Genomic DNA, 23,147 nt, shown 5'->3' with positions numbered 1-23,147 from the left:
ATGCTTTCACTTTGTAGATCCTTTGGCAGCTCCAGAATTGGAAACTCTTTTTGACATAATTGAAAGTTCAAGCTTAATTTTTATCAAATTGCTCTAACAGTCTGCAAAATATAATAAGCTGTATCCAATTAGAAGATTAAGGAACAGCGCAATCTGCAACATTAACTGAAATGCCTTAGAATCAGTAAAGGTAATTTTAGCCTAGCTTATACCGTCCGTTGTACATTAAAGGTGCATGCATAAAGCATACAAAAAACGTTTATCGCTTTGAGGTCTGGATTATAGATCATTCCGGATAATGGACGTTCGAATTATGGACTTTGTATCAAACAAATCCTCAGTGATGAAGGAAAGTTTCTATTTATCGAGGAACTTTTAAATATGATAAAAATAAAATGATTAATTTATTTACAAACTACTGTGTGGCTCAGTATTAGCTTTATTTATTGATGTAAAAGGCAAATATTAACTAATTAAACATTGGCTGAATGTTCACAAAAAAATCTCCATATATCTACAGTAAGTTAAGACAATTTAATAAAATTGATTTAGAAAAAATACTCTCAAAATCATTAGGGTTTGGAGGATGAAATTTGCATAATTTTAAGTATTATTGGTTTATATAAAGAAATATATAAAATTATTATATATAAAGAAATTTCGTAAAATTTCTTTATTGCTGGAGATTTTTTTCCTTATTAGTTTTTCTGATTAAAGGGAGTTAAACCAGAAGAATCATTATCTATAGGGGACTTAAGATGTTGCTCCGGTTTGACTAGAAACTTTCACTATGCCGATGTTCCGGTTTGATTAGAAATAACTTTTCTCTGCCTTGGAATGGCAACAGTGAGAATTTGAGTTTTGATTTGTTATGACGCATCTGGAACGCTGCTCACGAGATGTAACATTAGATTTGATTCTAGATTAGATTAATTTTAGTATTTAATAAATCTTTTTAAAACTAGATTGAGTATTTGATCATAGACTTATAACTGAACCACCACTTGCAGAAATTGCAGACGCATCTGGAACGCTGCTCACGAGATGTAACATTAGATTTGATTCTAGATTAGATTAATTTTAGTATTTAATAAATCCTTTTAAAACTAGATTGAGTATTTGATCATAGAATTATAACTGAACCACCACTTTCAGAAATTTAGTTGTGGCATTTAGATACGTTGTTAGATTCATAGTTAGATGCATAGGCAGCACCATTCGTTGATTCGATTAATGTACATTAGTGCGTAAATAAAAATTTTTTGGTACTACGTGCCGGGAAGCCGGCTAATATTCAAAAATATAGATCCATAAGTATGGATTAGCATGGTGTGAAGTGTGCGAAGCCTGCAAACAGGTAGGACAATTTTTCTATTTTAAAGTGTAATTATGGAAGATATTGTCGCTAAGCCTTAAATTGAAACGCAAGGTATTAAGGACCACAGTGTCCAAGCTACTAAAGAAAATTGAGACAGAATTAAGCAAAGATGATGTTAGTATAATGTAATAGAAGAAACTTTAGACATATGAAACGAAAAAGCAAAAACCCTGAGTGATATAAACTCAAATAGAATGTGATTTGAAGGTCCCAGAGGATGAATTTGAACTTGAAGTTTCATCTGCTCTAGAATATGAAGAAAAAATCCAACTGTGGCAATTTAGAGCAAGAAAAAAATTGAGGAATTACACAAACACGAAAATTCGGATTAGGAAAGTATGTACATTCCTAATGAAACCGCTATATATTCCAAACTTGAAAGTAATAAATTTATTCGCCTTCCAAAATTTACCATCTCTAAAGTTTTTGGTGATTCTAGCAATTGGCAGGAATTTTGGAGTCAATTCGAGGCAGCTATCCATAACAATGACTCATTATCGAAAGTAAATAAGTTCAGTTACTTAAAGTCGTTACTAGGTGGGGTAGCTTATAATGCCGTTTCCAGACTTTCGCTTACAAATGAGAACTACGATTCAGCTATAGAATTGTTAATTAACAGGTTTGGGAGAAAAGATTTGGTAATAAATGCTGATATGAATAAACTGTTAAATCTTTCCTCTGTTAGAAATGTAAGGGATATAGAAAATCTTAGGAATTTATATGATCAATGTGAAACTCAAATTAGATGCTTTAAGTCAATGAATGTGGTATCAGAAACTTACGGTAGTTTACTTTGTCCAAAATTGTTAAAATTAATTCCATCAGAGATTACATTAGAATACAGTCGCAGTAGAAACAGTGACCAAACATGGAACGTTAATGAATTAATGGAATTTATTTGTAAAGAAATCTAAAGGCGTGAAAAAGCTATGCAGTTAAATGACAGAAAAACAAAAACAAAACACCGAGCGGAAATGATTCATAACTGAAGGCATTAATCAAACTATCGTTTCCACTACGCTCACAATAATGTAAACAACAATCGCAGTAAACAGTTTGAAAAAAGTTCGCCTAAAACGTATGAATACAGTCAAAAGCCGTTAATTCGGACACCCATAATCCGGAATGATCTATAATCCGGACCTCAAAGCTAAAATCTTTCTGCGCATGCGCATAGGCGTTTTACTCGTGCGCGCAAGACATTTACCACTGCGCATATGCGTCTGCGCAAGTGCAGAATACGTTTTCGCGTGCGCGTTTAATATATAACGGACGGTATAAGCTAAAATTATCTAATTATCTATTTCAGTTAATGTTGATGATTGCGTTGTTCTTTAATCTTCGAATTGGATCCGGCTTATTATTTTTTGCAGACTGTAAGAGCAATTTTATAAAAGTAAGCTTGAACTTTCGATTATGTCAAATAGAATTTCCGATGCTGGAGCTCCCAAAGGATCTAGAAAACGAAAGTATGTTTCGATGTCCATCAAACAAAAAACGAATTGCTACAAAAAATGGATAAAGGCATATTCTTTGTTTATCTAACCATTCCGAAATCTGTTTATCAATTTCACGCTGCTCTGCGCGGGGGGAGGGGGGGGACGTCGCGGCACGCAATGAACTGGAAGTTGATTTGTCAACACTATCGTTATCTTCAGGGCAGATGTTTTTATTTTATTCGGCTTATAATTCCTTACTAAATGTAGTATTTAATTTTGGTGTACTCCGTCTTTGATATGATTTAAATCAAATTCCTCGTCATTATAAATATCACGAATACAAATCAAATAGTTTTCTGGTTGCAATTTTCTAATTTCGGCTATGAGTAAGGTATGCTTTACGCATCCGCGCGTTGAAAGAAATGTTTAATAAAGTAAACAAATAAATATTAGGCTTCTTTTTTGGTAAATTTTGATACCCTTTAGATCATAATTGCTCATTATTTTATAAATTACGGTTTCATATTTTTAATTTTATAATTTCTGCATGCCATCTTACCAGATTTAAACTGATGATCTATAATCCGGAAAAATCGATAATCCGGAATCGCCGAAGTCCCGACGAGTCCGGATTAAAGACTTTTGACTGTATATTGTTCCAGTCGCTAGGAGTAAATGCATATATTGTGACGAACTACACGATTCAGAGCGCTGTGAAATTAAAACCGTGGAGGAGAAAAGAAATATTTTGAAAAATCAAGCTTGATGTTTTTTGTGTCTTAAATCTCAGCATAAAATAAAGCATTGCAAGGAAAGAAAAATGTGCAAAACACGTAATAAAAAACACAGTAGGTCTATTTGTTTCCAACTCAAAACCAAATCGGAGAAAAACAAGGTCGTGTCGACAATTCCGTCCTGTAAAGAAGATATTCAGATTAGTCAATTAAAAACTGAAACTTTCCACAGTGCATTGCTACAAACGTGCACTGTGATAATACGTCCATTTTCTGATAAGGATAATTTAGAACCAGTTTGTATTCTATTAGACAATGGATCGATGAGAAGTTTTATAATTCGGGACATTTCAGAGAAGTGTAAATTACCTGTTATTCAAAAGGAAACTTTGTCTTTGAGGTTAACCAGGCCACAGAACAAACTTACAATGTTGTGAAAGTCAAATTCGAAAACAGAAGTAAACCATCCCTAAATATCAAAATCGAAGCTTTAGAAACTAACCAAATATGTGAAACTAATTTGCCTTTCCCTGATATCCCAGTTTTCAAAATTAACAGAGTTAATAGCATTACAATTAGCTGATTCTTGTGAATTCAGTGACAAAAATATTGCTGTTTTGATTGGAGCAGATTACTATCATGAAGTAATAACTGGTAGACTTAAACGTTTTAAAAATAAACTTATAGCTTCCGAAACAATATTTGGATAGTGCCTTCAAGGTCGGACTGATTCTAACGGTAAATTGTTAAACATGGACATTATTGTTGACGACAAATTGGTCTCAACACAGTTAAAGCGGTTTTGGGAATTAGAAACATTGGGAATTGAACAAGGGAAGGAAATTAGTAAAATAGATAATGACATTTTAGAGAATTTTAACAGAACTATCAAATTTAAAGAAAAGCGATATGAGGTTAAACTCCCTTGGAATGAACATTCGTCTGAATTAAAAATGAATTACGTAAATGCAGAAGTTCGCTTTCATAAACTGGTTAAAGGGTTAAGAAATGAGCCACTGCTTCATCAGCAGTATCACTCAGTTATAGAACAGCATTTAAAAATGGGTATAGCTGAGGAAATTGATCCAAGTTCTGAAGAAACAGGAAGAATTTATTACATGCCTCACCAGCCAGTTATTCGACCTGACAAACCCGTGAGAGTTGTATTTGATGCATCCAGCCATTCGAAAAATGAATACTCTTTAAACGATCGTCTCTATTCCGGTCCTAATTTAAATCCATCATCATTAGAGATATTAATACAATTTCGTACACATAGCATAGCATTTACTGCCGACATTGAACAAGCCTTTCTCCAGATTTCTCTGTCACCTGAAGATAGGGATGCTGTAAGATTTTTGTGGGCAAATTACCTTACAGATAAGGATGGGAAACCTAACACAAAAATACTTAGGATGACTCGTGTTTTGTTTGGAGCTACATTCAGCCCATTTTTGCTTGCCGCTACTATCAAACATCACATAAATACCTTTAAAGAAACAAATCAGAAAGCAGTTAAACTATTGAACGAATGTTTATATGTAGACGATTTAATAGGTGGGGATGAAGATGAAAACAAAACTCATATATGAAGATATTAGATATATATTGAAGGCTGCTGGTTTCAACATGCGAAAATGGAAAACAAATTGTGAGAATCTGCAGGAAGTTTTTGATGAATACGAAAATGGTGAAATCCAGAAAGTTCTGGAACAGAAGGTGTTGGGATATACATAGAATTACAAGGAAGACTTTCTAAAGATAGAATCACAAAGTCTAACTAATCAAACTCAAGGAAAAACAAGGCTAATGACAAAAAAGAGAAGTTCTTAAAACCATTGGAAAGCTTTATGATCCCACTGGAACAAGTCTGTTCACTATTAAGGCAAAAATACTAATGCAGGAAATTTGGCAACTTGGGGTAGATTGGGATGATCCGTTACCATTGGACTTGAAAACAGAATGAAAAAATGGACTAATGAACTGTCAGTGATTCAGAATGTAAACATTCCGCTACATTACTTTTGAAAGACTAACAAGTCTGAATTGAGAGATATTCAAATGCATTGCTTTACCGACGCAAGTCAGAAGGCATATGGAACTGTGATATACCTGCGATACGCCACGACAGACAGTGAAATAGGAAGTAGTTTTGTCATTTCTAAAACCAGAGTAGCTCCACTGAAGAAGCTGTCCCTTCCTAGATTAGAGCTGATGGGGGCACTCATCAGAGCAAGATTACCTCGAATGTGAAAGAACAGAAAGACTCCAGATGGATGTATATTTTTGGTCAGACTCTTCTGCAGAGTCGTAGCTAGGGTTTTCAGTGCCCAGGGACGACTGAAGATTTCGGGCCCCCTTCTGCTTGCCAAGGATGGAAAACATTTAATTCTAAAATGTCGTAACATCAGTTTGGCGCCCCTTGGATTCTGCACCCGAGAACAGATGCCCCCCTCTAGCTACGCCTCTGCTCTTCTGCGACGTTACATTGGATAAAGAGCGATTTAAATAAATGGAAGCCATTCATCCAACATCGAGTAATGGAAATACGAGAGAAAACACCACCCAAGTCCTGGAATTATTGCCTTGGAGGTGAAAGTCCGGTTGATATGCTGACCAGAGGAACAAAGACAAATTCCACGAAAGGAATAATGTTATCTGAACTATGAAATAGTGACATGTGATGGCATGGACCTAAGTGGCTATTACAGAGCATCGATTCATGGCCTAAACTTGCAGAATCAGTAAGAGATTTCAAAGATAATGAAGAGCTTGAACTTCGAAGGGGAGCTGTAGTGAACTTAACAGTCACAGGTGAAAATTCCACTGAGAACAAATTCATTAAAAGGTATTCGTCATTTAGCAAATTGATTAGAGCTACTGCATGGTGTTTAAGGTTTGTGAACAACTGTAGAAACAATCCACCATTAAGAAAAGAAAGTTTTTTGAGTGCTTCTGAACTACAGAATGCAACAAAGGTGCTAGTCAAATGTATACAGCATTCTGAATTTCAACCTGAAATTAAGTGCCTGCAGTTGAAACAATCAGTTCCAAGTAATAGTAAGGTTTTTTCCTTAAATGTATTTCTTGATGAAGATGAACTTTTACGAGTTGCTGAGAGACTACATTTCTCCAATCTTTCAGAAGACCAGAAACATCAACTTCTTTTACCCAAAAGACATCATTTCACTGAATTACTCGTAGATCATTATCATAAAAAATCGCTTCATTCGGGCGTTCAAACAACACTTTCTCTTATTACACAATTATACTGGATACCTTCCAGACAAGACGGAGTTAGACGCGTTATAAATAAATGCATGACGTGCTTTCGGACAAGGAACCAAACCATAAACCAAATGATGGGAGACTTACCTAGAGATAGAGTTGTAATAACTAGACCATTTGAAAAAATAGGACTGAACTTTGCAGGTCCAGTTATCACCAAGCCTAATTTGAAAAGATCAAAGGTTACTTTAAAATCATACATCACGATATTTATTTGCTTTTACAAAGGCTATTCATGTAGAAGTAGTATCGGATTTGTCTACTGAAGCATTTCTAGCATGTCTTAGAAGGTTTATTGCCAGACGATCTAAACCATCCATTGTTTGGAGTGATAACGCTACGAACTTCAGGGAAATGAAGAATGTTCTTGATAAACGCTTTAGAATTTGTAGATCGGATCCCATTCAACACTTTAGTTCCGAAGAAGGTACGACGTGGAGATTTATTCCTCCTTCTTCCCCCCATTTTGGCGGATTATGGGAGGCTAATGTAAAATCAATGAAGAGAATTTTGACAAAGTTCGCGAAAACGACAATTTTAAACTTTGAAGAGCTGTATACATTAATTACACAAATAGAAGCCTGCTTGAACTCTCGACCTCTATCACCTATTTCGGCTGATCCAACAGATCTTCAGGCTTTAACTCCAGGTCATTTCCTAATAGGATCTCCACTTTTGTCGATACCAGAACCAAATGATTCTGTAGGTTCTTTGACCTTGTCTTCTAGATGGACCTTAATTCAAAAATTTACAGCTAATTTCTGGAACCGTTGGAGCTTGGAATATCTTAATCATTTGCAGAACCGTTCAAAATGGAATCACGTGAAATCCAATCTCAAGGCAGGACAACTAGTCTTGTTAAAGGATAAAAACAAGACACCCATGAAGTGGACACTAGCTCGCATTGAGACCTTTCCTAGTCCAGATGGACTAGTATGAGTCGTAGACGTCAGAACCTCAGATTGAATCTTTCGTCAAGCCGTCTCCAATATCAGTCCACTCCCATTCCCAAATGATGTTGGACAATCGTCCAACGGGGGCCGGGATGTTCCGGTTTGACTAGAAACTTTCACTATGCCGATGTTCTGGTTTGATTAGAAACAAACTTTTCTCTGATTCGGAATGGCAACAGTGAGAACTTGACTTTTGATTTGTTATGACGCAGCTGGAACGCTGCTCATGAGATGTAACATTAGATTTGATTCTAGATTAGATTAATTTTAGTATTTAATAAATCCTTTTAAAACTAGATTGAGTATTCATGCATAGAATTATAACTGAACCACCGCTTGCAGAAATTTAGACGTGGCATTTAGATACCTCGTTAGATTCATAGTTAGATGCGTAGGCAGCGCCATTCGTTGATTCGATTAGTGTACATTAGTGCGTACATAAACAGATGTGATGAGGAACTAATGGCTGCAATCCTAACAAGAATGTAATGGTAAAATTTGCAAAAAATTTTAAAATATATCATTTATGGAGTATTTCTAATAGATAGTTACTAGAGTGAAATATACTATTCAAAATAATTAGGAGATATTATGAGTTCAGCATTCGTTGATTCAATTAGTGTACATTAGTGCGTACATAAACAGATGTGATGAGGAACTAATGGCTGCAATCCTAACAAGAATGTAATGGTAAAATTTGCAAAAAATTTTAAAATATATCATTTATGAAGTATTTCTAATAGATAGTTACTAGAGTGAAATATACTATTCAAAATAATTAGGAGATATTATGAGTTCAGTATGAAATAACCGTATAATCAACAACTTTTTTAACAAAGTTGAAATAGAAGAGGTTCAGAAGGAAAATTATAAGATTTACAAAATTGTGACTAGGAAAATTTTGTTTGTGATACACATTTTGGATAAGCGGTGAAAAGCGATCTGCAACAATCCTTTTGTACGAGATTAAATACAACTGACACACACCGAATGTTTTGAAATAATGAATAGTCTCAACAAGATGATTAAGCTAAATTGGTAGCCTGAAGGGCCATTGGTCATTTAGAGGCAGGTCAAATACAATCCCTTTTAGCAGAAGCATTAAGATTTCTCAAAGTGTCATTTCCAGACTATGGAATTGGTTTTTGGAAACTGAAAATTTTCATTGAAGATCAGGACAAGGTCACGTATGCTTGCAACAACACAAAATGATTATCAGTATTTAACACTAAGAGCCAGCTGAAACAACACTATGAAGGCCACTTTCTTGCAACAGCACATTCAGAAGGCCACTGGTGTTAAGAGTTTCGACTAAAACTATTCGACACTGATCCACTATGTAAGTCTGCATTCTCGCAGATCTATGGTTTATGTTTAGTCGACACAGAACCACTGTGCTGCCTACAGAAGGTGGGCACAGAGCCATCTCAGGTGGGTCCGAATGAATGGAGTAATGCACTCTTCACGGACGAATCCCGCTTCGATGTACAACCTGATAATAGGCAAATTCTTTTCTGATGAGAACATGGTGCACGAAATATTCCTGAATTTGTGCATGAAAGTATCCAATTTGCCAGAGGTGGATGATGGGTCTGGGCAAGTATTTTTATCAATGACCGCACCAACCTGCGCATTATCAGGAACACTAATAGCTCAGCAATATAGGGATGAGATCCTAAGACCTGTTGTGGCCCTTTATACTGCAGGAAGCAGGGATGAATTCATACTCATGAATGATAATGCCAGGCCACATCGTGCTTAGCTAGTGGACAGTTTCCTTTTCAACAAAGGAATCCTTCGAATATATTGGCTAGTATATTCCCTCAGATATGAACAAAACAGAACATGCTTGGGACATTCTAGGGAGAATGGTTGATAGTCGCTTATCACCCCCAGAAACAATTCAGCAATTTGAAAGCTCTCTTCTACAGCAGTGGGAGAGGATACCCCAGTCTCTCATGGATTCCCTGCCTCATAAGTGTTATGACATTGCTTTTGGCCAGGGAAATCTATACCCCTTATTGAAACGCTTTTGGCCATTTTCAAATTTTGCTTACATATGCTGTCCCAGAAGAAAAGAAAGAAAATTCAAGATAGATTAATATTTAAAGTTTAATTTGATATGCAATTCTACAATTTAAAATCTAAAAAAATTAATTGAAAAACTTTTTAATAAAAATTTAGCAAATCAATCAAAATAGTTTGTCTTCCACTTCATGTCAAGTCTATTACCTTGAAATTATTTTACCACCAATTAGTTTGTAAATCTGCCTAAAGAAGGGAAGTACATATTCAAAGTAGTCAAATTTAACTTGAGTAGTTTATCTATGTCACTGAATAGGTACTGCCCCTTTTAGACAGATTTACAAACTAATTTTGTGTAAAATAATCTCAAGGTAATGGACTTGACATGAAGTAAGATAAATTATTTTTCTATTGATTTGTTAAAGAAAAAAACTTCTGTAATTAATTTTTATCATGAATATAACATACTAATAGTTCATATTTAAAATAATTAAACTTCTTTACTTAAAAAAATAAATTAGGCTACAAAACAAAGAGGTTGAATAATCTAAAACTTTAAAAGGGACAGGCATTTTTGATTACAATCACATCTTTTTACGATTTATATCTAAAAAATTTCGAGCTTTTTTTTTTTTAATATTTTAAATTGTAGATATACAGGGTTATCCAAATTAAACTTCCCCAACTCAGAGGCCTGTGCAGAGTGCTGTATGGGTCATAATGTGATGAAATTTTAAAAACAGACACTTCAGATCAGGCACTCGAGATTTATTACACAAAAAAATTAGTACAAGAAGTTGCCGATAGGTGTCGCTGTAACACTAGTAATGTGCATATTGCAGCAACATGATTTGCAGAAATAAAGCTTCTGTGCAACGTATCCAAAAGACGAGACCCCACTAGCCAATCGCCACATGGTGTTGTCAGTGTGCCAACTGTTTCTCGTGCTGTTGATATGCCCTATTCGACCGTCTGGCATGTGATGCGTCGAATCCTCGGTTATTTTCCTTACAAAATCCATAGTCATCATCAGCTGTCCGACAGGGATCCAGTAGTTTGGGAAACATTTGCGTTGCAGTTCCTTGCCCGAATGGAAATCGATGCTGCTTAGCCATGGAACATCCTTTGGACGGATGAGGCCCATTTTCACCTGAATGGTCAAGTGAATACGCACGACTGCTGCATTTGGGCAAGTGAAAACCTGCGCGCAATCCATCAAGTGTCCTTGAAACCCTCCAAAGGTTACTGTATGGTGTGATTTCACTGAAACATTCGTCATTGGGCCTTATTTTTGAACAGGTGACTCCAACAGGGTTCAAAACCTGTTCTATCACAGGAAAACGGTATCAGGACATGTTGACAACGTTTGTGATCCCTGAACTGCAACAACGTGGCAGCCTCCAGGACACGATATTTATGCAAGATGGTGCACCTCCCCATATTCTTCATGGCGTTCAACAGATGTTACGGGCAACTTTTACCGATGCACGTGTGATCAGCCGCTGTTTCCCTACAGCTTGGCCTCCCCACTCGCCTGATCTCACGCCATGCGACTTTTGGTTATGGGGATTCTTAAAGGATCGGGTCTACCAAGAACACTCAGCAACCTTGGCGCACATCTGAAAGGTGCAATTATTCGACATGTTTGTGGAATTAATGTGGACTTACTGCGTTCCGCTGTGGAACACACTGCTTTGCGAATGGAAAGAGTTGTGGAGAACCACGACACACATATAGAACATCTGTAGAATGTCTTGTTGATCTACAGCGCCACCTATCGGCAACTTCTTGTTTTGTTTAATAAATCTCGAGTGCATGATCTGAAGTGTCCGTTTTTAAAATTTCATCACATTATGACCCATACAACACTCTGCACAGGCCTCTGAGTTGGGGAAGTTTAATTTGGATAACCCTGTATATTTACAGTCATCTTTATGCAATGTATTGCTCAAATTAAACTTTAGCATCTGAGAAATAACATTTTTTGTTTGTTAGTGTAATATGCACAAATGGTGCATTTTTTGTTTACCAACAAACATCACCAATAAAATTTATTAATTGTTTGTTGCTTCTCTTTTTCTCATATCTGACAACACTTATATATCATATATGAGTCACCTAAACATTTCCTCATCTACAGTTTATATCAAAAATCATAACATTCCCTAACTGTTTTGAACAGTGTATATTAACATTTTCATCACTAAATATCTTAATGCTAGTAAAATTCAAGACATCTGAAAAAAAAAGGGGGGGTAATCATCTAAACATGATTTAAAGGGAAAAAAAAAGCATGCTTACAAGCGACCTACAGTAATATTTATAATGTTAGTTTTTTACGATGTTCTTTAACACTGCATTTTAATTTGGCTATTTGCACTTTCTGTCTTAAAAATAGTAACTGCTTGCATAAATCTGTCTAAACTGCATCATTTTTAAATTAATCCATATCATATGACCTTATGTAACCCTACTGATGCAGGTACAGTAGGTGCCCCTCAGTGTTGATTATGTTTGTCCATAGCTATTTGATAACATTAAACGATGAGGGAAAAAGTAGATTTCAAAATAGCAATGTATTAATTAATTTAACATAAATGCAACTAGAAGCAAATGCATAGGTACTTCCACAACATTTCAATTAGAAAAATGCAAAAGTTTATTGTGTTTATAAATTCATTTATGAACAGTTCATAACATTTCTAGAAATTATTTGACTGATGCTTTATCCCTAATCTTAAACCTTGGAAGGTATCACTCATTGGAAGAGAACTTTCCAATGTAAAGTTTAAAATGAGGCAAAAAAAGTAACATTAGTCTGACTTAGATGTTTCTAAAGGTTTTGTTTCAGGGTGATATAAAATTTCGATTCCCCCCCCCTTTTTAACACCTAGGAAAAAAATGCAAAAACTAGTTTTTCTCTCTTTTAATTTAAAATGGCTAACTGAAATTGAAATTAAGCATCTCTCATTTGGCAATATTTCTCTGTCATTTGGCAATTTTTATTACCTATTTTGAGTTTATTTAGCAACTTCAAACCACTTTCAAAAATTTATTCTGCAATAGTTTTTAATCATATTAAGCAAACTGTTGATCCCAATAAACAATATTTTTTCCATGTCTGCCTTTAGACGTGGGGCATTTGATAGAAACATCCAAATCATAACAATTATCATGATCATACTAAACAGCATCTACTATATTCACATAATGCTTCTCTACCAGGCTTTCTTATCCAACGTGCCCTACATTTTTGAGCTCACTTGCTTCCAGATAAAATGTTCTGATAATTTCTCTCTTTCATCAACTATATTCAAATACAGAAAACTTACAATAAATAGTTGCAGATTGCAACCATATTTATGTATGAATCAGAATATGTATCTGAAGAGTTGTTTTATATGGAAATAAAGTGTGTTGATTTGTCACAATGGCTGCAGTCGACTACAATTATGCATTCTACATGGCATTACCATCCACATCAGCTATGATGTGTCTTCTCTACAGTACAATCCTTTGTAACCAGCAACCAACCAATCAAAAAAATGGCACTTTTGAAAGTCTAAACTTAAATCTGAAATTTAGAACCATGAGATAAAAAGTATGTAACGTGGTAACAATTTGAAAATAATATTGAAAACCTTTGTGTTATGTTTCTGCCACTCAACATATGAAGATTTATCGAGCTAATGAATCACAGAATTATCCAGAATATAAAGATGAACTACCAATCCCTTTCTATACATCCATGTATGAATTCGGAAAGCAGCATTCACAAATTTCAGAAAAAATTAACACTGATGGACGACATATTTATTTGTTTTTTTTTTCCTGGTAAGATATAAACAATGTTACATTCCTGTTGGTGTGAACTGTGGCTTGTGACCAAGTTTGTACCTGATGAATCGAATGGCAAAGATTTTCTTGGTTTTAAAATATGTCTACCACCCATGTCAGGGATCTTGGATTTTACTTACATATTCCGAGAAGATTATTATTAGTGAAGAGGAGGTGCAGGCTTGAGTCGATACAGACAATTCTGTTCTCATTACTCTCTCTCTCTCGATGATGATGAAATACTGGACATGTACTGAAAAAGGAGAAAGATGAGAAGGGGGAATAAGATGAAGACGACAAGCAGAGCAAGAAGTTATATGGAAGGAAGCTCATGAAGTATTGCAGTCTTTCAAAAGATTTCCTGAGAAATGTTCATCTATGTCCTGTATTGCTGGATTACTTTTATTATAATGACACTGTAACAACAATATTATTTGTATAAATTGTTTGTTAGTTTGATTCAAAAATTGTCATATTCGCAAATCACTAAACCAAAATTTTATAGATAAATTGATGCTAAAATTTCAAATTGTTAATGAATGGCCTGACCTAAAGACACCATAATAAAAAATAATCACATTCCAGAAAGGATAAAACTTGATTTCAATATAATACAGACAGAAAATTCAAATGACAACCATTTTATTTCCTGAGAGAATGCATTTTTAAATATAGATCTGATGACAAACTAGCATTTGGCAAATCTTTTTGTTGTGTCTTTTTAGTGCTTTAAAAAAAAAAAAAAAAAAAAAAAAACTGAAATTTTCAGATTTTAAATTACGTCCAAAGGGGCGTTTTTTTAACGTTTTGAGTGTTACCTTTATTTATTAAATATCATGTTCTTTGCACTTAAACCATAAAATTCAGTTCAAGAGCAATATCGCAAAATAATGTTAAATTAAGCATATCTTTAGAATTTCCGATATACACAGTCTCGCGAGCTGGAGATAAAAGTATTTTTTTTCTATATAACGTTGCCATTTCTCGCTTTTAAAGCATTGAGTTTGTAAATCAAAAATTCGTTAAAGTTTTACAAAATATAAAATCTATAATAAAACAAATTCCAAATTTGGGATTTCAGATGCCCATATTCGCAGTAGGATTTCGTCATTCAAAATTCGATGGCTCTATGTACCATTGTTTTATCACAATGCGAGAAATAGACAATCATTTATGCAGATTTTTCATTATTTAATTTTTTCAAATATAATGCAGGACTCTAACATTTTGTGGCAACAGTTTGAAAAGTGAACCGACGTTTATGAGTCCGACGCAAAATCGCAAAACGAAAACAATAGTCCTTCAAGGACAAAGCCCCTTTGGACTAAAAAAAAATGCAAAGTTCACAAAAACTGAATTCTACAGTAAAATTTACAAAAAATTTCAAAACACTGGTAGATGTAGAACAGAAGCACACCAATATTTAATTTAAAATTAAACAAAAGAACAACCTAACATCAGTTTTATTAAAAAAGTGTGCCAGTCTAAGCTTGCTCTTTAACTTATACATGCAAAGTCTCACTTTAAACTATTTTGGAAGAAACCAAATTTGCAACATTTACAAAGTAAATTATAAGTACCATATATTTCTGTGTATAAGTCAAGAATTTTCGGAACATTTTCTTAAGATAAATTATGGGGATCAGTTTATGTACAGATCCGCAGATCTCGCAAAAAACGTAGGTACTTTTTTATTAGCTGGGTGCGAACGATAAATCACCAAATATAGCATTTTTTTGTTTACTCAGTTTGTATTTCTTAAGTTTATGACACAAATAATTTTAAATGAAATAAGCTATTTGTTTTATGAGAATGAGTTGTTTTATTTTCAAAATTGTTTATACTGATGGATTTTCATAAAAAAAAAACTGATGTTGACAAAATTTGCAGCTGGTTAACAGATCACATACTGCCTTCTTTTGATTCTGTCATCTCCACTAATTTGAGACATTTTTCCTTCCCTCTCAAACTTTTTTTCTCATTTACAGTGAAATACTAAGATAACCCGCAGTTTGAAATTTGCTGTATTAGAATTCCTCTTCCTGCTAGTCGTACAGACAAAAAATAAAATAGACTACATAAATACCACAAATCATATACAAGACAATAAATGTGCTTCAGATAGGATTACCAGAGTTATACTACTGTCATTGTGTCAGGCATTTTTACTTTACAGCAATTTGATTGGAAAATATTTATTCATTTTACCTGCTTGATAACATTTTCACCCTCATGGTGATGTATTTGAACATTGTAATTTTTTTTTTTTTTTTTTTTTTTTTTTTTTTTTTTTTTTTTAATTTGCCGTATACATAGATTTTGAATTTCGGGTAACTTTTTAAAGAAAAAATGCAGAAATGTGTTATATACAGAAATGTGTGGTACATAATATAATTATTTTCTTTAATTTCAGCCAACTTGAATATCTGACATATCAAAATACTAATCACTTTCAATACAAAAATAAGGGAATTATAAAAAAATATTCTTACTTCTTGTATATTCTGCAAACTGTATACAAAACCCAATTTAGCTAATGCCAGGGCGACAGGAACTTGGGCATCTGAACTGGTTTCTGCTGCCATGTCGTAATATCGTTTCGCCAAATGAATGTCCTGCAATATATAACAGAATGTATTAGAAGTGGAATATTGATATTAACTTTTCATTACAATTTACTGGGTTCTCCAGAAAGTTCTCGAATTTTTAAATCAAAGGCATTTATTTGCTTCTAATATTTTGTTACTGCTGATAAGGAGTGACCTTAATCAAAGTTGATATTTACATATGGTCTTTTCTGATCAAGAGAGAAGAGAAATACATCAAATTAAAACTTAAAATTAGTCTAACAATAACCTTGCGCTTGGCATAATAGATTTTAATCGAAACTTTATCAATTTCAAGAGCAAACAGGTCCTTTTTTGACAAAAGTAAAAAAAATGTTACTTTAACTAGGCAACAACCTTGTGTCGGCATAGATTTTAACTGAAACTCTTATTGACTTTGAGGGAAAATAGATACAGGTTCCCCTTTGTCAGTAGCAATAAAATTCTGTTTTTGTCATATTCTGCTCTTTTATTTTAAAAACAGAAGAAATGCTGATCAGAGTGCTCATAAAATATATGCTGCATATAGACAAGTACTGATTCAGATGACACAGTTTCAAAGGTAGTTTGAAAAGTTTAAGTGTAGAATTCAGTCATGTTGCCCACTTTGAAAGACCATCCTTTGAACACAAAGACCCATTAAATGAAGCTCTTACTCACAATCCATGGTAAACAGATCAGGAACTAACAGACAGTCTAAATATCCAAAAAATACAGTACAGTCAAAAGTCGTTAATTCGGACACCCATAATCCGGAATGATCTATAATCCGGACCTCAAAGCTACAAACTTTCTGCACATGCGTCGCGTTCACGCATGCGCACAGGCGTTTACAAGAGCGCATAAGACCCTTACAGCTGCGAACATGTTTGTGCCCATGCGCGTTTAATGTGTAACGGAGTTATACGCTAAGCTAAAGTTATCTAATTCAGTTAATGTTGCAGATTGCGTTGTTCCTTAATCTTCGAATTGGATCCGGCTTATTATTTTTTGCAGACTGTTAGAGCAATTTTATAAAGTAAGCTTGAACTTTCGATTATGTCAAATAGAATTTCCGATATATATTTACTACAAAGCGAAAGTATGTTTTGAAATCCGAAATCTGTTTATCAATTTCACGCTGCTCTGCGGCAGAGGGGGGGGGCAGAAACGTCATTATTAGATTATGATAGATTAGAAAGATTATGTCAAATAGAATTTCCGATATATATTTACTAATATCTAATTTGTATCTACAAAGCAAAAGTATGTTTTGAAATCCGAAATCTGTTTATCAATTTCACGCTGCGGATTGGAAGTTGATCTGTCAGCACTATCCTTATCTTCAGAGCAGATGTTTTTATTTTATTTGGTTTATAATTCCGTACTAAGTATAGTATTTCATCTCGATATACTCGGTCTTTGATATGATTAAAATCAAGTTCCTCATCATTATAATTCGCTTCCGATAGTGAAGAAAGTGACCCAGAGGTTATTGAAAACGAAAACATTTCCATTGACAAATTAGTCGGTATTCTCAACACAGCAATTATAGGACTTGAACAGCGGAACTTTGTAACTAAACAAGAAATTATGTCTGTTTAATAAAATTAAAGAGAAAGTATTATCACATGAAAGGAAGCAACTTACATTGAAGGAAATGTTTAATAAAGTAAACAAATAAATATTAAGCTTTTTCTTTTTGTAAATTTTGATACCCTTTAGATCATAATTGTTCTTTATTTCATAAATTACGGTTTCATATTTTTAATTTTGTAATTTCTGCATGCCATCTTACCAGATTTAAACTGATGATCTATAATCCGGAAAAATCGATAATCCGGAATCGCCGAAGTCCCGACGAGTCCGGTGGTGTGGTGTATTTAATTATGGCAAAGCACACGAGGGCTATCTGCCTAAAGGGAGGGATGCCTTTCGTGGAGGACTTTCTAAGGGAAACTGGCTCGTATACACGTTACACATGGGGAAAACCACGAAAACGCCCATGCAGCCAGCCCGTTCGCGGGATTCGAACCTCAGACCGAACTACCAGTGTTCAGCGTCTTTACCGCTCGGCCGCTGGTGGGCCCCCCGACGAGTCCGGATTAACGACTTTTGACTGTACATGAATATTTAAAGAAAATTGGGTGTGTAAGCCGCTTCAAGTTTCAGCACATGATACTTGGCCAAAAGAAATAAAGAAATTCTTTTTTGAAATAATTCATTACTGGAGATGAGAAGCGGATACTTAACAATTATGTTACAAGGATAAGACCATGAGTTAAGCTAAAAGACCCTCTTTTCGTAACATTTACTAAAAAGTAATGGTTTTTGTACGGTGGGACTATAAAGGAACTGTTTGCTATAAATTGTTGCCACCTAATTCAATAATTCAGACAATCAATTAAAAAAAATAACATTCTCGAATGGCAGCATTAAAAGCAGAAATCGAAGCAAAGCCTCCAATACTGACCAAGCACCAAGGTGCTACTTCCCATCATGACTATGTTTGGACCCACATTTCAATGACTATCAGATAAAGACTTGTTGAGGAAAGTTGGGATATTTGTGTGTGTGCTGTATTTACCAGACCTTGCCTCCTCAGATTTATATTTCTTCAGGCCACTTTAAAATTATCTAACTGGCCAGGAGTTCAGTCCTTTGGATACTGTCAAATGGTACCATGGAAACTTCTTTTACACATAAACATAATAAGTCTTTTTTTTAACCATTTTCAGTCATATGTCTACTCTCAACAACAAAAGCCTTTTTTTTTTTTTTTTACTGTCCTAGTTGTATGTATGCTCTCAGCTACCACAACAAAGAACACACTGATCTTTAAGTCAGCAAGCTTCATAATCTTGCATATTATGGATTACTTTTCAGTCAACAACAATTATTTCCACCCAGCATGATACCTATGTATTATATAAATTTAATATGACTGCAAAGGCTTAAAAAGGAATTTACCAACCGACAGACAGATAGCAAACAAAATCACAGAATAAAATAGTGCTTAATGTGATTTAATGAAATTATCATGTGTCTTTGTGCTGCTTTATTTGTATTTACACTCATGTCCATAAATTAAGGATAATTCGGAGTCACACGGAAATCGAACTCTAAAATAAATATATCACCTGTAAAATCACTACACACATCTTCAAGAATCATATGCAAATTTCAGGAAGTAACCAGATGACACCGATGGTATGTCACAATGATGAGAGTGTAAGAGAATGATATATAAGGAATACAGGCAAAGAAGTAAAATTGTTTGCAGGCGCTTTATAAGCATTTCAGTGCAATAACAGAATAGTTATGACACAAAGGACGCATTTGGATGATTTTTTACGTGGAAGAATTATCGGCCGTCTGGAATGTGGGTGTACCCAACTGGAAGTATCAGACAAACTTGGAATTGCCCAGAGTGTCATCTCCAGGCTTTGGCAACGATTTCAAGATGATGGTAATGCGAGTAGTCGTTACAGCACAGGTTGCCCCAGAGTTACAACGCCGAATGAGGACTGGTATTTGGCAGTTACTGCCAAAAGACACAGATGAAGCACAGCCTCAGACCTGTCTCATCAGCTCTCTTCAGCCACTGGTATAAAAATTTTAAGGCAGACCGTGTACAGACGCTTAGGGCAGATTGGTCTATATGCTCGTAGACCTGTCAGATGCGTAATAAAAGCAAGTATGCATAATATCTTTGCATTTATTTATTTATGTTTTGATTTATTGCGCAGTTTAGTACAGTAATATTATCAGTTTCTTTGGTTTTAATTGCGGTCAGCAGGTCACTTGCTGTGACAATACCAAAAGTTAAATACACTGTTTACCACAATCCCTGAAGTAAAATATTCCGTAAATTTAATCCATATACTAATTCTGCCATTAAATTCCATACATCTGTTATTAGATTACTAACACTACTAGCAGCTAATGGACTATTAGAAATGACATTTTTGACTGCTTAATATTCCTACTCATTCTTCTTTATGATATTTACCAGCGAAATTATTTTCAAAGGAACATACAACATATAGACATACATCAAGATCCTTCATTATTTAATAAAAGAGGTATTCCTTGCTTTGTGGAAAAATGATGGCACCTAAGGCCACTAAATTTTCATCACACCTAGGTATCCACCTGAACACGGGCACCTTGAAGCCTGAACAGTGAACCACGAATATCACTTTATATATCTCGAAAGGTCCATCTACTCCTGAAGCACAGGGGCTCTGCCAAACAGTGCAATAAAAAACAAACAGGAACAGCCTGTCATCATTTTGACTTGTATCTCTTGAGTTATATAGAAATTAAGACAGCAAGCTGTTTTGAGCCCATGTTAAAATCAATAGTCAGAAGATTTCCAGCACCACTTTAAAAAAAAAAAAAAAAGACCAATTTGTTGCAACACTATATAAGAACCTTTCTGTGATATGTATACAGAGTATGGCTGGCCTTCATTGTTTTCTGCATAACCTGACCTCTATAAAATCTCACAGCTAAATAATGATTTGGCTAGCTGAGTTGGGGTCTGGCCCTTGCACTGAATCAAATCAAATCAACTTTCTATGAAAATGGATACCATCACTGCATACTTACCCGCTTCATTCCTAAACCTTGTTCATGCATGTAGCCTAAATTGAACATGGCTTGGGCATTGTGCTGCTGCTCTGATGCCATTCTATATTGGTTGGCGGCCATCTCATAGTCGACTTCCGTGCCATAACCATAATAGTGGTAGTCTCCTACTTTAACTCGAGCCACAGAATAACCTATAAAAGCATGACAAATTAATTCAAATATTACAATTCACAGACCTAGAAGTTCCAGAGCACAACACTGATTTTGAAATCTGTAACATTTTCCTTATGTGCATTTTTTCATTTCTTATTCATACACTTCTCATTCGGACTGAAATAATAGATTGTGCATACTTTGTTTCAGTATTTACCAGACACAGAGAAATTGCTATATTTTTTAATAATTGCTATATTTTTTATTTATATATATATTTTGAAAATGTATTATTCATTAGCCAATATACAATTCCATGTAAATAAAATTATTCCCTTATAAAGTAATTAAAATAAAATATATAGGATAAAATATTTATACTTTTCTCAAACTGTAGTCCTTGAAACCTGCCCTTGTGGTACTAGATTTATAAACATGTCTCGTTATTTGTAATTAACAAGAATTCATTTCTTGCTGATGAAATGTGGCTTAGTATACTGGCATCTTTCTCAAAACTCAATGAACTAAATCTCTATCTACAAAGTAATTGTTTAACTATTTCAATTATTATTTACAATTTCTCATTCTCAATACTCATGAGAAATAATTAAATTTCATTTACCTGACTTGAAATCCCTGAAAATTTTTTCAGTTTTCTGAAACTTTTCTTAACAGTTTGTATTTTTTCTGACCACTTTCCACCTCAACACAGAAAAAAACACGTCCAAGTAAAACATAAAATTAGGCAAAACAGCAATTTTGGCATAGATTTTTAGTCAAGACTTTTGTCAATTTCCAAAGCAAACAGGTGCAAGTCCCTCTTCATCAAAAGCAAAAAGGAAGAGAGACCTATACATGTTTGCCTTCAAAAATGACAGTCATGACTAAAATCTATGCCAAACACAAGGTTGCTACCTTGCTTAATTTTACACTTTTCATTTCCTTGATTTTTGGGAACTTTTTTGCAATTTTATTGACTTTTTAAAATACAGTTTATATTTTCCCTGACTGTTTTCTCATTTCTTGGACTTCTGTGACCTTTCTGGGCAGTTTATATTTTGCCTGAACTTTCAGATTTCCTGGCAACTTCCTTGAATTTTTGGATAAAGTTTAGATTTATTTTATTTGACCACTTTTAATTTCTTTAACTTTTAAAGATTTTCCACACAAGCAGGAATCCGGTGTTTGGTAGAATTAACATTTATAAATTTTGAAGTACAAGATTAGCAAAATTTATCACATTACACATGCACATCAATAAATTATTTAGCAATATTCTTCTAAACAAGTACAAATCCTAAATTTTTGAAGAAATACACAAATCACATGAAAATAACAGAATAAAGAGGAACATTACCTTGACCTGCTGCTCTACTCCAATACATGAGAGCACGATAGTAAGTTTCATTTTTTGGAATTATATCCACATCAGCTAGTTAAAAAAAAAAAAAAAAAATTAATAAACAAATTAATTTACATTCATTAAATTTGCTTAATTTTTGTGATACATGTTTTCTTCTGCAAAACTGCACCAAGATATTCACATATCTATCATGTTTATCAGTGAAAATTCAATTTATGCTTCTTTTTTTTTTTTTTTTTTTTTTCTTCTTCTTTTAGAAATCATCTACTTTTACTGCCATGAAATTGATGGGCATGCACTAACTAAAGCATAAGATAAATTATACTGGTTAACTCATACTAAATTTATTACTTGATTTAAGCTGTTAATTTTAACAGGGTTGCCACTCAAACAGGAGAATGAAATTCCCTGACTTTTCCAGGCAAAGGCGTAGCTAGGGTTTTCAACGTCACGGACAACTGAAAATTTTGCACCCATTTCTGTGTGCCAAGAATGGAAAACATTTCACTCTGCAATTTCATCACATCAGTTTGACGCCCCTTGAATGCTGTGCCCGGGGATAGATGTCCCCCCTTGCCCCACCCCTAGCTACGCCACTATTTCCAAGTGTGTTTTAAGAAAATTCCAAACTTATAATATTGAAAACGTATTCCAGACGCGTCAACGAGGCGCATGCGCTGAAAGATTTTAGCTTTGAGGTCCGGAATACGTTTATAAACTCTTAGCACAGCCAATGTGCGTAATGCACATTGGCTGTGCTAAGAGGTAAATTAATTATGGTATCCCTTGAAAACAC

At 34.4% G+C, this 23,147-nt stretch overlaps 1 protein-coding gene across 4 annotated transcripts in view; it reads right to left on the bottom strand.

Annotated features, from left to right (window-relative positions):
- Positions 1–23,147, bottom strand: part of LOC118195881 (protein sel-1 homolog 1-like) — a 141,351-nt gene that overhangs the window by 4,917 nt on the left and 113,287 nt on the right. For all 4 annotated transcript variants that reach the window (XM_085819979.1, XM_085819982.1, XM_085819977.1 and 1 more), the window contains 3 exons: positions 22,346–22,420; positions 20,854–21,026; positions 16,147–16,269 (listed from right to left, as the gene is read on the bottom strand). In XM_085819979.1, the coding sequence (XP_085676105.1) occupies positions 16,147–16,269; positions 20,854–21,026; positions 22,346–22,420 (371 nt within the window). The remainder of the gene's footprint in view (positions 1–16,146; positions 16,270–20,853; positions 21,027–22,345; positions 22,421–23,147) is intronic.

This window comes from Stegodyphus dumicola, chromosome 1 (assembly GCF_044657685.1).
Source record: "Stegodyphus dumicola isolate Sdum_Otavi_A_Nest chromosome 1, ASM4465768v1".
Classification (NCBI taxonomy): domain Eukaryota; kingdom Metazoa; phylum Arthropoda; class Arachnida; order Araneae; family Eresidae; genus Stegodyphus; species Stegodyphus dumicola.
This window is presented reverse-complemented; position numbering and strand designations above follow the sequence as displayed.